Genomic DNA, 14,864 nt, shown 5'->3' with positions numbered 1-14,864 from the left:
GAAATGCAAAAACAAAATGATTTGTCTGGTCACCGAGACCTCGATTTCTTTAAAAAGCGCCATGGCATGGTGTTGAGAAAGGGCTCATATTTTTTTGGGGAGTGCGGGGAAGGGCTCTACTATATTTGGCGGTCGGTTATTTTTAGGACACGTGTCGCCGACACGATTGCGGCGAAAAATATAGTTTGATATTAGCGTTTGATGACAAATAAATCATAATGCTATTTATAATTACAATTATTAACTTTATTGGTAATAATTAACGTGGGCGAATAGCTGCAGGTGATTACGGCGATGACACTTCAACCGACGGAAATACTATTGCCGATAAGGTCCTGTACGTCGACCAAGACGATAACGGCGCGCTGTTAAAACGAACGGGACGAACGCAGCTGATTTCGGTGGTGATAACATTTCGAGCAATTTCATTTGAACGTTTGCCACGTGAAACCGTTAGTACATGGTGGGGAGGGGTTAGCGACAAGAACCGTGAATGAAGGATGAGACGCTTTGTGCTGCCAAAACAACAAAAAAGAATAATTCTATACGTGTGTTATTGTATTTTTAGACACGATTTAATGCAATTATTAAAACAAACGTACGTTTGCCACTGTCCTGCGGACAAGTATAAATTTAGATAGGTACAATTACTCATGTGCCATTGCACTATCAACAAGATTTAAAATAATAATAATAACCGTCAATATTACGTTTGTCTCTTGTAAGGTCCTCCTGCCGGTATCGATGATCTCGGTAATGCAGGAAGAACAACGTCCGTCTTTGACTTTTGGTTTTTATCATCTCCCATCTCCTTCCACAGCAACCAGTTCAATTAAGATCATTCCGCAAACGTTATCATCGCGTTTGGAACATGTGCGACGACAAGTCATCGAATTAACAAAAAACTATTTGAACACAAACACTTAAACTAATAGCGAATTTGAACACAAACAGTATTGTAATAGAAAAGTGAGATTTACAGACGGTTGATAAATATCGCAATAGTTTTTTTATTTAATTAGCACATATTAATTATTCTACTGAATGTACGTCATGATACATTAACGAAGAGAAACTACAGTTCAGAACTGAATTAAAAAATTTTAATTAAAAAAAAAAAAAAAATGTATTTTAGCAATTGAACTTTTGAATATACTATACTTGAGGAGAGTTCGAATAACTATTATTATACATGGGCGGTTAGCATATAATGGTGACGGCGATGGCGGTGGCGGCAGCGTTGTCGACGATGTCGTGTCGAACTTTTGACTGACCCGACAAAGGGCGAACCGCGAACGCGGAGACCTTAAAACGATAGAGCGCTACCTTTAACAATAATAAATAATCGTAAAATATATATATATATATAATTGTGTTTTTTACGTACGACATCGAAGCTGACATTGACGTTATAACGGTCATCAAATGAGCGAATACATATACTATAAATATATAAATATATTTATGTATAAACATAACACTGGTAGAAATTCTCAGTGACCCGTAAATAAAGGTAAAAGAAAGAGAAAGAGTGAGGAAAAATGATTATTTTTTACTTTTACGTGACGTGTCCTCCTTCCCCATGAGACCTTCCATCATGATAAATAATGCATCTGTTTTAAAAAATTAATTTAGCATTCGTTGTTTTGTGTGTTACTAGAAAAGGTCGTTATCTTTGCAACCAAATGATTTGACGTGTTTCGAAATCGAATGCCGTCCACATCGTCGACGTATTATTTTATTTACGATTAACTTAAACTTGAAACTTGACCATCTGACCCTTCTGCTCGTCTCCGGGTAATTACTTTAATTTAAAAATTTAATGTCCTTCGAAGATAGGAGCCCTGTATATCAAAACAGTTCAAATATACTTTAAAATTAAAAATGAGCTCTTTGTTATTGTAAAAAATACCTTTATGTCGTTGGAAACCCAAATTTAATATATTTTTTTTTTTTATAAACAAGGGTCCTTTTAGATCGATCCATACTAATATATATTGATGATACAATGCCTAAAAAATTGTGGGGGTTCTTTCCGAATTAAAATATGTATAGTAATGAAATAAATAGTAAAATGTATTAAACATTGATGTAGAATTTTTCTGAAATGTACTCCAAAAGAAAATTGTATTCAATCGAAGCATTTTTCAAACATTTGAAGTCGTTAAATGTTTAGTAGTATGCTTCTATAATTTTTCTTTTTTCTGAGTTTTTCAACTTTGGACATTTAAGGAAAACTTGTTGTTTTTTAGGCAGTTATGGAATTTTAATAGAAAAAATATTTCATAATTTGATGTATCGCTAAGTATTATCAGTTAAGAAAGTTTTAAGTTTAAATAAAATCCATGCACACATTGTAAATACAAAACATTAATAGCAAATACACCCGAGGTAAATACTAATTAAATAAAAAATATCGATAGCGTAATACGAATTTCGTAGTGTAAAATTATTTTTATATAATTTACATTCAGGGCATTCTTTTCAGTAATATAGCTAATTAGTTATTGTATTTATATTACAACATTCATTAATTCTATTTTAATAATTCGCATAAATGCCTTTACGACACGCAACAAACGATTACTTAAAATTAAATAAATTAATTTAAATTGTACGCAAAGGTCTATGCAATGAATATTTTATTTTGTCTGTTGAAGTTAAATATATATAATACATTATATAATTTAAATTATGTTAAGTAATCGATTGGTCTAATAATAATAATATTTATTTAAGCCAAATAATATTACAACAACGGTTTGAAGTTAAAAACGTTTTGCACTAAGTGATCTAAGGATTAAATAATAATCAATTAATTATATTATTTGGATATAAACTTAAAAGTATCAGTGTTTATTTTTAGAACTATCTCGGGTAGCAGGGTAGGGCAATTACATATTACCACAATATATTAAGGTCGTTGTGAAAAAAAGGTTTTTTGATTATAAATAGACACAAAATTTTGCTGATTGCCTAATGATCTACACAAAAATTAAGGCCGTTAAAGTTTAATTCAATAGATTGAGGTTTAAGACACATAATTTACATATTAAGTATAATTCGGTTTTTAGGCTATTTAGATAATACTAATGATATAACTAATTCTACATAGTTAAATTATAATGTATTTTTTGTAATAAACTGCGTGACTAAATAATCAAATGATAATCGATATTATTGTTTCTACGATTGCTTCAATCATTAAACGAATAATTTTCCCATAATAGATGAGTTTAGCTTTATTTTATATTTTATAAACTTTAGGTTTTTTTATATAAAGAAATTTAGAAATTCAAGCCATTTATCATTTATAATTAACTCAACACCTACAAAAGCACTTGAAAAAATAAATCAAATGATGATTTAAACATCGTTTTCTAAACGAGCGTATTTGCTGATTTTTTTAAAGTGCTTTTTGTGACATTGGTTTAATTTTATTTATTATTAATCAATTAACCACAAATAGTGAAATATAATTTTTAGGGGATTTAATTAAATTAATTTTATTTTTTATTTTTAAGTTTAACTTAAAGAATTATTGTTAGACTGGAAATTTATTCAGCATAAAAATAAATATTTAGTAAAATAGTACTAAGTTAGTATTTGATCAATAAATGTCTAGGTGTTAATCAATACAAATAAAGGAGCAATGTTACTCATGAAATTAGGATTGTATATAGTTAAAGATAGAGCATTGTATATAATACTACATAAATAGGCTGACTTTTTTAAGAATGGAGAGTTTTGGAACTTGGCCCTTGTTTACAGTTAGATTTTGGAAGAATCAAAACTAACAAAAAAAGATCTAAAAAATTCAACTTATCTGATTATTACTTTAAAGAATGTTGACAAAATAAATTTTCAATTAATAAAAAATTTCATTAAATTTTTACTAGCGTATATTTATGTTATTTAGTTAAAAATTGGTTTTATTAATTTAATGGCCACGGAGGGTTGCCACAAAGCGCCTAAGAAAAATGTTTTTATTACTTTTTTAAGTGAAATACCTGTTCAATCAATTCTTAATAGTTCTAAGTAAAATATCCAATGGTGGACTGAGACCCTGAAAGCCTGTAACGGGCAAGTTTAAAGAGGCTCTATTAAAGTTTAAAGGGTCTTTTTTTGCTCACAACGTCAACAGAAATAAGCATATTAATGTGTTTTAATTTTCTTTAATTAAAAAATAAAACATTGTAAATTTCGTTCAAACGCATAAAAATGTATAAAGTAATATTATTTTATGTTAACTAACTATTTTTTTCTGGCTTAAATAGACTATTTAGGCCCTTTGCGGCAATCACCACAACTCTCCACTTGTTCTGTTAATCTCTTCTTCATTGTTTATTTCTAATAACTTTAGACTTTTTTGATCTCTACCCAACTCTGTCTTGATCGGCCTTTTTCTTTTCAGTATTAATTTAGTGATTACATTGAGTATTTGTTCAAGTCTTCACCTTAATGTTCTGTCTAGCTTATTATTTAACAGATTTAGTTTATTTGCATTAAAAATAAAAACAACATGCATACACGATAAATATCGTAAATGCACATGATTAAAAAATCCCATAGTCTGTTATGAAGTGATAAGTTATGACTATTTTATGTTTATGGTAGGAGTAGTAATAATAGGACATATTTTAGACAAGACGTTCATAAGATAATTTAATAATAGTAAAATAAAATTATTTTTATCGGCGCTGTGGCCGCAGTCTTAATCATTATTGTTTTTTTTTGTTTATTAAAAAAGATTACAAGGCAAGCAAAAAAAAAAATATTTAGGATATAAACGTATAATTTTTATTTCATCATAGTTTATCTTTTGCGTATACTATTTTGTATAGTCCATAACAACAAACATTACTTTTGTGTTTAAACATAAATTAACAACAATTATTAGTAAAAAATTTTTAGGTAATTACCGACTACTTCAGGACCGAGAATAGCGTTCAATAAGGACCAGGGACGATCGCTATTCATCCACCTTGCCAGCCCTCGCCAGAATATTATTGCTACAGGTATCAATATGACACCTATGGCATTAATGTAATGTAATTTAATTATTTTCATCCATGTCAATTGACGCCAATAGCTATCGTGACACTAATTTTTTATTATTTTATGTAATAAAACCATGTTTTCATTTAATAATTTAATAAAATACTTTTTATTTGTTACACGTACAGCATGATAACTATGTTATGTGTATTGTATACATAAATAGTACCTAATGATTATAATGTTGAGTCAGTTTTGCTCATACATTTAAATTATGGAACTAACTAGTATATCTATTTATATTTTTAAATAAAAGTCACGCGACATAGGTAGTCGCATCACTAATAAAGCCAATAGGTCACGGTTAATGTCCAAGAGCATTCACAGGGTATCGCCCATAATTTGTAAATACGATGTTATTTAAAGTATAAATTAGTATTTAAAATTTTCAATAGTAAAATTATTTTAAATTATATACTCTTCAAAAATATGTCTAAATAACAATAAAAGATGAAGTTATGAATAAATTAATAATCTTTTTCAAAAATTGTAAGGACTTATTATTATAGCTCTAATTAGCTAATTTCTCTAATGTGTTAAATTTAATAATACCTTAATTTTCCAGAAGTTAAAATTCTTATTAATTTTTTAAATGATTGAATTAAATGAGTAGCAGGGGCGGACTTAGGAATGTTGTGGCCCCTGGGCGGAATGCATTGTGGGGGCCCCTTATACATAAACAAAGAAATATATTTTTTTAATTATTAAATAACAATTATCATATTTGCGATACCAATGTATACCAAATTTGCGGGGACCCCTGGGCTGCAGACCACTCAGCCCTCCCCTAAATCCGGCCCTGATGAGTAGTATGAATCAATGTTTTAGTCAAATTACTTTTAATTATGATTGTTATATTAATGCTCAATTGTGGATTTTTATACTATTTATAAATAATATTAACTATTATTAAGGGATCAATTGATTAGGTGAATGGAGAGGTCTGTACCTCTTAAGAAAAATCAAAATTTAATTATCTATAAATAAATTATGTTTTTTATTTTAATAATATAATTTCATATATATTTTAAAACTAATTTTGAAAATTAAGCAGATCATAAGTAATGCAAAGAGAGACCTTATAGAAGCAATAAGAAAAAAATTTGTATGTCATGTAATTTTTTTTAATGCTCAATTAAACATTAGTGATTATTTGACTTTTAATTACAATAAATGCAAACTTTCTAAAAAGTTTAATTGCTGATAGAACTATAGTGTTATAATACTGAATTAAAATTTAGTTTTTTACTTATCGTTTATACAAGTTGGAACTAATTCCAATTCTAGAGATGTATTAATATAAAAGTTTTCATTTATTAAGTAAAATTTATATATACATTTTACTACATTTACTTTTTATAATTATTTTAAAACCATATATCGATCGTTTCACATTTACTTATTTTCACACAAATAATTTTTTTTATTAGTAAAATATTCTATATAATTTCATACAATTTTAATCTAAATAAGTTTCCCAGATTATAGTTTTAAATTTTTCTTAGATATTTTAAATATTTCTATGAAATATTTTGTTTACAATTACATTAGGTTGAGTTGGGTTTGGTTGGTTACAATAAGTACATTAGGTTTTTTAAGTCAATTAATGCATAATGTAAAAGAGTTGAAACAAAAAAATTTAACCTAAGTAACACCACGGTTTTAGTTGCCCTTAAGAAGTAACTAGCGCTCGAAGTAAAATTTGAAGATATCAAAGTAATATCCCTCACGAACAAGATTGCGCTGTAGTACAGATAGAATAGAATAGACGAGATTTATCTATTCTGTAGTAAGATCGTCGAAAATGTTTTGCATAGCCATATCACGCCTTTTATCTTTAATACCAGTTTTTTTACATCTTATTTTGGTAATCCTGTCGTGTTATCATATAAATGTGTATAATATTTAAAAAATGTTTACTTAGTACAAAATACTGTCGTGTTCAAACTTGAAATTTAAAAATAGTTTTTGTTTTTTACCATTTATGTGTCAGTAATCATATTACTACAGTAAGTTACTAAGCTATTAAATTAGTAGTTTTTATAAAATGTGATTTTATAAAAAATTACTGTTGTATTGTATAACTGTATCTATAAAAATTCAATTAAAATATTTAAAACTCAAATTTATTTTACAAATGATTTATGAATATAATTATAATTTTTAAGTTTTTGATGTAGCTGAATTCAGAGTTTAACTTTTTGTCAATAAGCTTTCAGAATATGGCTTCAAAACAGGTTAAAAATAATTTTCATATTGTCATTACTTTAAAACAATTCTTTAAAATTTACTCATTATAATTGGAAAAAATATGAATTTTTTAATTAATGTAATAAAGATTAGTTAAATGAAATTAAAATCTTGCTTCATTAGCCATATGTATCGATTTTTAACATCTTTTGAATATTTAAATGATTTGACTGACTTTCTAATTACCAATTCTTGATCTAAGTTTGATTATACTCATATTGTAGTTTTCAGCTCTTATACAAAAGGTTTTGTGGTAATTTGCTACTTATTTATTTAATTAATTGATTTATTATACACAAGTATGTCGGTTAATATAAAAATTTTATGATTATATATTTATTTTAACTGTGGTTTAGAATCTGATCTATATACAAGAAATTTAAAAGTATTCTGATGATCGTGTATCATAATATACATTTTTATCTCTAATTGGTTATTTATATAAATAATGAATTAAAGTATGATTGATAAAATGGATGAAAAATTGTATGTGGTAATTTAGGTATTAATTATCGAGCTATATTGTAGCTGTATTGTAATAAGTAATAAGAGTTTGATTATTTAAATTTTACCAAGTTTGATTAAATAGTTTAGGAACTTAAGCTTGATTACACTAATAAAACTTAGTTTAAGATTTAGAATTCTTCTACAGAAAATTTTTTTCCCTCATTAGTATTTAATCTACTTTTAAATAAAAAACTTAACTTCTGAATTAACCGTTATATTTATCACTTTAAAATGTTAGTATTATCCATTTTTTAGTACTTCTTATATATATTGTCTTTAATAATTAAAAATTTAAATAATTAATGAGTATTTTACTTGTAGATAAAATTGAAATTTTACATTTCGTATGGTGAATTTAATGTAAATATCATGACTTAGGTTAATATTAATATTATTTTAGCTATAAATTTTTTATATTTTACAAAAGTTCATTATTCAAGTGATGTATTATATTATTTGCTATATAAATAACTTATTAAGTAAATATTTCATACGGCTTAAAAATAAGTTAAAGTATTTTAGGCTATATTTGAAGCAATTTCTGATCAATCTGATGTTGTGCCATTATGCCCACGATATAATTTATACTTGAAACCTTCAGCTAGAATTTTGATTGTTATCCAATTAAATGGCAAAAGTCAATCTTCAGTTTCAAATTGGCAGTTAATGGAACGTCTGAAAGAAAGTATAGAACCAGACAAATTTTCAAAACTTTCAGTCTTAATTACATCATCAGAAATTGTCAAGTTCGTATGACTTAAAAAATTAATGATGTATTAATATATGTATATTTTTAAATGTACTAGGTTTGATGCAGAATTATCAGATAGGACACGATTAAATACAATTTTGTCTAAATTGACTGATAGAAGGTTCAAATTTCCCGGATTTACACATTTACTTACTGTAAAGGCATCAGAAGTAAAACCAGATTTTCCAACACGCCATGATTGGGATTCTTTTTTCCGCAATAACCCAGAAATGAATGAACGTAAGCCAGGAGAGCGGCCTGATACAATTCATATTGAAAACTTACCAGTAGAATGGTTGACTGAACCAGGTGACAAAGTACCTTCTGAATGTAAATTAAAAGAAGCTTTTGAAATGTTTGGAGAAATAAGTCAAATAGATCTTCCAGCAGCTGACCCATCTAGAGTTAGTCATATAGTTGGGATATGTGATGCTTTTATTCAATACAAAGAGTATTCATCTTTTGTGAAAGCAATGGGAGCATTAAAAGGATCAAAACTAGCTTATATTTCTGATGATAAAGCATTGTCAGCTAATATTAAAGTAGATTTTGATAAATCTAAACATATGACTATAAGTTCAGTTACTAAAAGATTAAGAAAAAGAAAAAAATTTTTAGCCAAAGTTAAATTAAAACAAGAAGAAGAAAGAATTGCACAAGAAAAAGAATTAAAAAATATAGAGGGAGAAAGGTAAATTAAAATTATTTATTTTTTTCATTAAATTAAATAATATAATTAATTTTAGAAAAAAAAAACTACATCAGCTGGAAAAAAAAAAGAGAAGACGTAAATTGCGAGAAGAAAAACGTAGAGCTGTTTGCTTAAAAAAGTTAGCTGACGAAGAAGCTGAAAAAATTAATCGAAAAATCGCAATAGAAGATAAATATTTAATAGCAGCTCAAAGAAAACTAGAATCTATTCATTTGCTCAGAGAATTATTAACGAGAATTAAGGTAATTCTATTATATTGTGTGTAATATTATTTATTAAGTATTATGTTTTTAGGCCAATATAATTTCAACTAACAAAACTTTAAGTGTTGATAGTTTACATAATTCAGCTATTATTACTGTAAGTAACATGAAAAATATTCCTATTTCATATGAATTATATAACGCTTAAATAGGGTGTTAATGAAATATTTACAATGTCATAGTTACTCCCATTAGGTAATTTTGTAAGTAATTGGTAAAGTAATAGTCAATATTTTTTTATTGTTTCATCATTGAATTAAAGTTTTGGTCATAAAAGACTTATGACATTTGATGACTTACACTTTATTTTTACCAAATGGGAGTATCTTAATTCGTTGTAAATTACTTATTATGTATCATATAAATAATATATATTTTTTTTTTTGTATAAGTTTTAAATTTTAAATTTATAAGTAAGTTGAACTCTTGAATTCATAATAATTTATTATAATTATTAGTTGATTAATCTATTGATATTAAATATTCCATCATTAAACTATGTTATAAAGCCCTAAGCGTTAAAAAAAAAATGATTTAATCAAAATTCCAATAATATTTATTTATACAATTTTTTTAAGGGTCATAAATATACAGGCATTGAATTAGCATTTAGACAGAGAATGATAGAAAAATGGAAACCCAATAAAATCAAACAATTAGAAAGTTAGTATTGTTAACTTTAAAAATTAAATCATCTATGGATGTGTAGGTGATTACATGATGAAGTAATAATTTACTTAAGCTACTATGTGTGTGGTCCTTTATTCAAATCCTAGTTTGTAGGATTCATATACTACTTATAGAGTACATGAGCTTTTTAGGTCTTTTGTTAAAGTAGTGACATAGGTATATACTGTGCCTAAATCTTGACGATACTAGAATTTTAATTATTTCCTCAAAAAAGGCTAAAATATTTTAACAATCATTTTTTGGGTTATTTCATATAAAAGTATAGCATAAACATAAAAATTGTAAAAAGGATTAATATAAATGAAAATGGCATATAATATAATATTTGTATTATTAATTAGAAGAAAATAGTATTTTGTATTATCTATAAAAATTTAGAATAGAAACATCCTAGAGATAGTATCGTAAAAACTTTTTATCCCTTTATTTTTATTTTATCTTGGTTAATAGAAAAAAAAAGAAAACATCCAATTCATAGTTATTTATAGGGCTGTGATATTAATACATATGCATGATTCTTTTGCTTTTTCGTTCAAGAAATGGGTTTGATCAAAAATTGTTATGAGTTATATGTAATTTAACTAAATTAAAAAAAAAATGTTTTTGTTAAATAGTTCTTACAACAAATTTTTTAGCTTTAAAAATTACAAAAATTAAAAAAATATACTGTCCTTTACAATTTTATAAATTTTTACAAAAAATAAATAAAGATTTTTTGTAAATGTTCATTTTTAAGATTGAAATAACAAATTTGTATAGATAAAACATTTTATTGATTTAAAAAAATATTTTTATTAGTTAATTTAATTAGACAATGTAAAGTCCAATGTCTAAAATTTAACTTCTGTACCATATGTATCATTCAAGTTTCATATTTCACACTATAGTTAAACAAAATACTGAATTCTGGAAGCCATGGCTCATTCATTAATCCGGCCTTAATCGTATGTTTAATTAATAATTGTTAAGAGTTTATATTTATAAAGAATTTAATTTTTTTGATAAAATTTCATACCCAATGGTCTTTTTAGAAAACACCTCGTTTTTTATAATCCTGTTAATAGATAATTTTAAACAAATTTCTCACAAAAATTATAACTTACCGTTTTAAATTTTGTTTTAGCATCTGGTAACCAAACTATTAGTAATCAAGGCCTGAGATTTAATAATTGGCGTGGTCGTGGTAGGGGTCGTGGAATACTAGGGAGATATCTTATGCCCCACATTGTTGATCCATTACAATCAATTAAAAATGGACTTGAAAATCCTCAAAGTAATAATATTAGTCAAATTGAAATTAAAAGCAGCACTAGTCGAAGTCGTAGTAAAAGCAAAGAAATAAAACAAAAACGTTCTACATCTAATAGTTCAAGGAGTTTTTATTATAAAAACAAAAGTCAGAGTAAGAGTAGTAAAAACCGAAGTAGAAGTCGAAGTAGAAGTAGAAATTGGCGGAGTAGAAGTAGAAGCCGAAGTTGGAGGAGAAGTCGAAGTAGAAGCTGGCGGAGTAGGAGTAGCAGTTGGCGTAGTAGGAGTAAGAGTTGGCGTAGTAGAAGTAAGAGTTGGCGTAGTAGGAGTAGTAGTAGAAGTTGGCGGAGTAGAAGCTGGAGAAGTAGAACTAGGAGCAGGAGTTGGAGAAGTAGAACTAGGAGTTGGAGGAGTAGAAGTTGGAGTAGGAGTAGAAGTAAAAGTTGGCGTAATAGAAGTTGGAGCAGAAGTAGGAGTAGAAGTTATAGCAGGAGTAGAAGTTGGAGTAGAAGTTCGAGCAGGAGTAGAAGCCGAAGTAGGAGTAGAAGTTGGCGTACTAGAAGTAGTAGTAAAACTTGGCGAAGTAAAAGCTCTAGTAGATCGAAAACTAATAGTCGTTCAAGTAGCATAAGTTATTTTAAAACTCGTAGAAGTTCTAAATCTGATAGAAGCTGTACTAAAAGTAAAAGTAAGAGTCCAAAAAGTCTAAAATTGAACGGTTCTGTTTATAAACATAAAAAAAAGAAAAATAAAAAGAAAAAGAAAAAACACAAGAAACCTAAAGAATAATTTCCCATAAAATAAAAATTAATTATAAAATTATAAAATATAAAATTTAAAAATTTGTTTTTACTCTATTTGTTAAATTATAATTACTGAAATGATGTTTGGAACATTTTGTTTGTATTATAAAAATTATTTTAATGACAATGTGTTTTTATTAAATACAACTTAACATTCTATTTTGTTAAAACAAAGTGGCTTAAATTTAGGTATTATGATTTACGAGACATAATAATATAAAATTAATTAATTAAATAGTCATAAACTATTTACAAAAATATATAAATAAAACATATAAAACGTGCAAAGCACTTTATTTTACAAATAACTTATTTTATGCATCTCTTAGGAATGGAAAATAGAAGATGTCACTTTTCAAAAAGTAATTCGAGCGGCTCTGTAAATTTTGTTTACTTAATTATTATGATTATTAGTAACTATTTTAATCCGTTGTAGTAATTTGTTAGGACTGTCTATTTTTTTTGTGATTCTTCTTGTACAGATTTTATAAATTGCATTACTCTTTGCCATGGAAATGCAGGTAATGATTCTATAAAAACAATTTTTTTATTACAAATTTAAAAATGTTTTATATTCACAAATATTAAAAATTATCAAACTTACGGCCATATAATTCGCTGTATCCTAGCGATCTGGGTGTCCTTAAAGGTCTAGCTTGTCTTCTTGATATAGGCGCTTGAGTTGAATATGAAGGTGCAACTGTTGTTGAATAACCTCCTTTTGTTACACACATCATACCATAGACCCTGATACCTGGCACACTAGCATATGTTGGCTGATCATGGCTCATTGGACCTTCTAAAATGTATGAGGTTAATTATTATAAATATGTTTCTTTTTTCTTTAGTTAAACATGTTAGCTCACCTAGTAAGCTAGTGTATGGACACCGGCATATGACCAAATAGTGTGATTTGCCAGTGCGGACGTTTTGTAGTGCTAACAATGACCAGTCTCTTGGTGATCGACATGTTCTCATCTCAGCTACGGGTTCGCAGGTCTTGATAAGTGTCAAAACCTGTTAATATACAAAAAAAAGATAACTATATAAAATAGTTTAAAGTAGGTGTAAAATGGTGATTAAAGTATAATTGATTGCTTTGAAATACGGATTGTAACAACTATAATATAATCAATTTAAAATAAATAATCTAATTTTGAAATTTATTCAGAAGTATAACACTATTTTTATATTTAACAATATTTAATTAAAATTATATTGTATCTATTCAAAGTTGTCATTCAAGTAGTAAAACATCTTAAATAATTTAAATTATTCAGTTAGTTTAAATTATCAGTAATAGACTGAATAATTGACTAATTTAATCATGTTGGATGTGGTTCCTTACACCTCTCCCAACTAAATAATAAACAAGGTAAAACAACACTAGATAATTTATAAGATATTATTTATTGTCAACAATTTTTATTTATTAAATATAGTCTTCATTAAATAGTTATTTAAACATTTTCTGATTTTACAAGATTATATTTTTTAGAATTGAATGTTTAATTATTGTATTTGATCATGTTAACAATTGGTATGACAATAAATAAGCCCAACAATACTTTTTGTGTTTTTCTTTATCCATAATTTTATATTACTTCACCTAAAAATTTTAATTTTATGTCTTGTAGCTTTGTTGATAGAATTTTTAAGAAAACTAGCTTAGCATTAGTAATGTTTTAATATAACAATTTCAAATTGTTAAAAATATTTTTTATACAAATAAGTAATATTTTTTTAGGTTAAACAGGGTTTTTTTTTTACTGCGTTTACAAGTAACACTTATTTACATAAGTCACATTTATATTTGAGTTCAAATATTCGTTTTCTGAAAAGTTATAATTTTCGACTTAACCGCTAACTCATAAAAAACATCAATTAAACTATTCTTTAATAGGTTTTGGATTTAGATTTGTTTATCAAATATATTCAGCTGCATTTTAATTAAAAAAATAGTTGATGATATTTTTACTATGTAACAAGTAAATGTATTACAATTTATCAAAATAAATATATATACTTGAAGCGCTCAAAATACATTAGGACTAGACAACCAGATTGAATTTGGATTTGTCATTCTATAACTTTTTTATATTCTTTAATATTGTTTTTTAGGCAGAATAAAAAGATACATCTTATAATATATCTTAAAGATATATTATATATCTTTATTCTCTAGACTCCAAAACAGAATGGTAGCTTATATCTTATAGAAACCTAATGGATTTTGATTTATTATTGTAGGTGTTAGAAACGCTCATTTTCATTTAAAACATATTAATAAAATATTTCATTGCGTAGTGTGTCGACTGTCAAGTAGTCCAAACTCAAATGACAATGTAACTGGTTTTCTTTTTCATCATATCATAGTTGTCGGTGAGTGTTATGGTGTATTATGAACCTGAGGTGTCATGCGTACACTTAGATGATTACATGTTAAATATAAATTTTTAATTGAGTTGAATATCATACAAAGATAACTTAAGATCGTTTAAAAGTTTTTAGTTTCGATGCGAAGCTGAGAAGGTATGGTTTTACTAAGATGTGTTTTTTTTTTTTTTTTTTTTTTTTTTTTT

General features: G+C 26.5%; 2 protein-coding genes across 5 annotated transcripts in view; one reads left to right on the top strand and one right to left on the bottom strand.

Moving 5' to 3' along the window:
• Positions 1-6,854: 6,854 nt before the first annotated feature.
• LOC126900378 (micronuclear linker histone polyprotein) lies at positions 6,855-12,409 on the top strand. Of its 4 annotated transcripts, none has more exons than XM_050676044.1 (8): positions 6,855-7,067; positions 7,227-7,295; positions 8,338-8,561; positions 8,622-9,257; positions 9,313-9,520; positions 9,573-9,638; positions 10,120-10,204; positions 11,355-12,409. In XM_050676044.1, exons 2-8 carry the CDS (start codon positions 7,281-7,283, stop codon positions 12,266-12,268), a joined length of 2,148 nt encoding a protein of 715 aa, XP_050532001.1. In that variant the 5' UTR covers positions 6,855-7,067; positions 7,227-7,280; the 3' UTR covers positions 12,269-12,409. The 4 variants fall into 4 exon arrangements, with proteins under 4 accessions (XP_050532001.1, XP_050532002.1, XP_050532004.1 ...); XM_050676046.1 differs by lacking the exon at positions 6,855-7,067 and adding an exon at positions 7,533-7,561 and having other exon boundaries at positions 7,078-7,295; XM_050676045.1 differs by lacking the exon at positions 7,227-7,295.
• Positions 12,410-12,475: 66 nt separating this feature from the next.
• The window catches only part of LOC126900380 (uncharacterized), a 26,433-nt gene continuing 24,044 nt past the window's right edge, over positions 12,476-14,864 (bottom strand). The window contains exons 5-7 of the mRNA XM_050676048.1: positions 13,149-13,299; positions 12,887-13,081; positions 12,476-12,812 (exon numbers count right to left, since the gene is read on the bottom strand). Coding sequence (XP_050532005.1) covers positions 12,736-12,812; positions 12,887-13,081; positions 13,149-13,299 — 423 coding nt within the window. The 3' untranslated portion in view covers positions 12,476-12,735. The remainder of the gene's footprint in view (positions 12,813-12,886; positions 13,082-13,148; positions 13,300-14,864) is intronic.

This window comes from Daktulosphaira vitifoliae, unplaced genomic scaffold (assembly GCF_025091365.1).
Source record: "Daktulosphaira vitifoliae isolate Bord-2020 unplaced genomic scaffold, ASM2509136v1 Scaffold_3, whole genome shotgun sequence".
NCBI classification, from domain to species: Eukaryota; Metazoa; Arthropoda; class Insecta; order Hemiptera; family Phylloxeridae; genus Daktulosphaira; species Daktulosphaira vitifoliae.
The sequence above is the reverse complement of the archived record's forward strand: the minus strand, read 5'-3'. Positions and strand labels throughout refer to the sequence as shown.

What these genes read in the sequence shown, in the direction of transcription:
- LOC126900378 (XM_050676044.1), top strand. An exon ending in AAAAATATAGAGGGAGAAAG is followed by an intron (nt 9,258 to 9,312) that starts GTAAATTAAAAT and finishes AATTAATTTTAG; the next exon opens with AAAAAAAAAACTACATCAGC. An exon ending in AATTATTAACGAGAATTAAG is followed by an intron (nt 9,521 to 9,572) that starts GTAATTCTATTA and finishes TTATGTTTTTAG; the next exon opens with GCCAATATAATTTCAACTAA.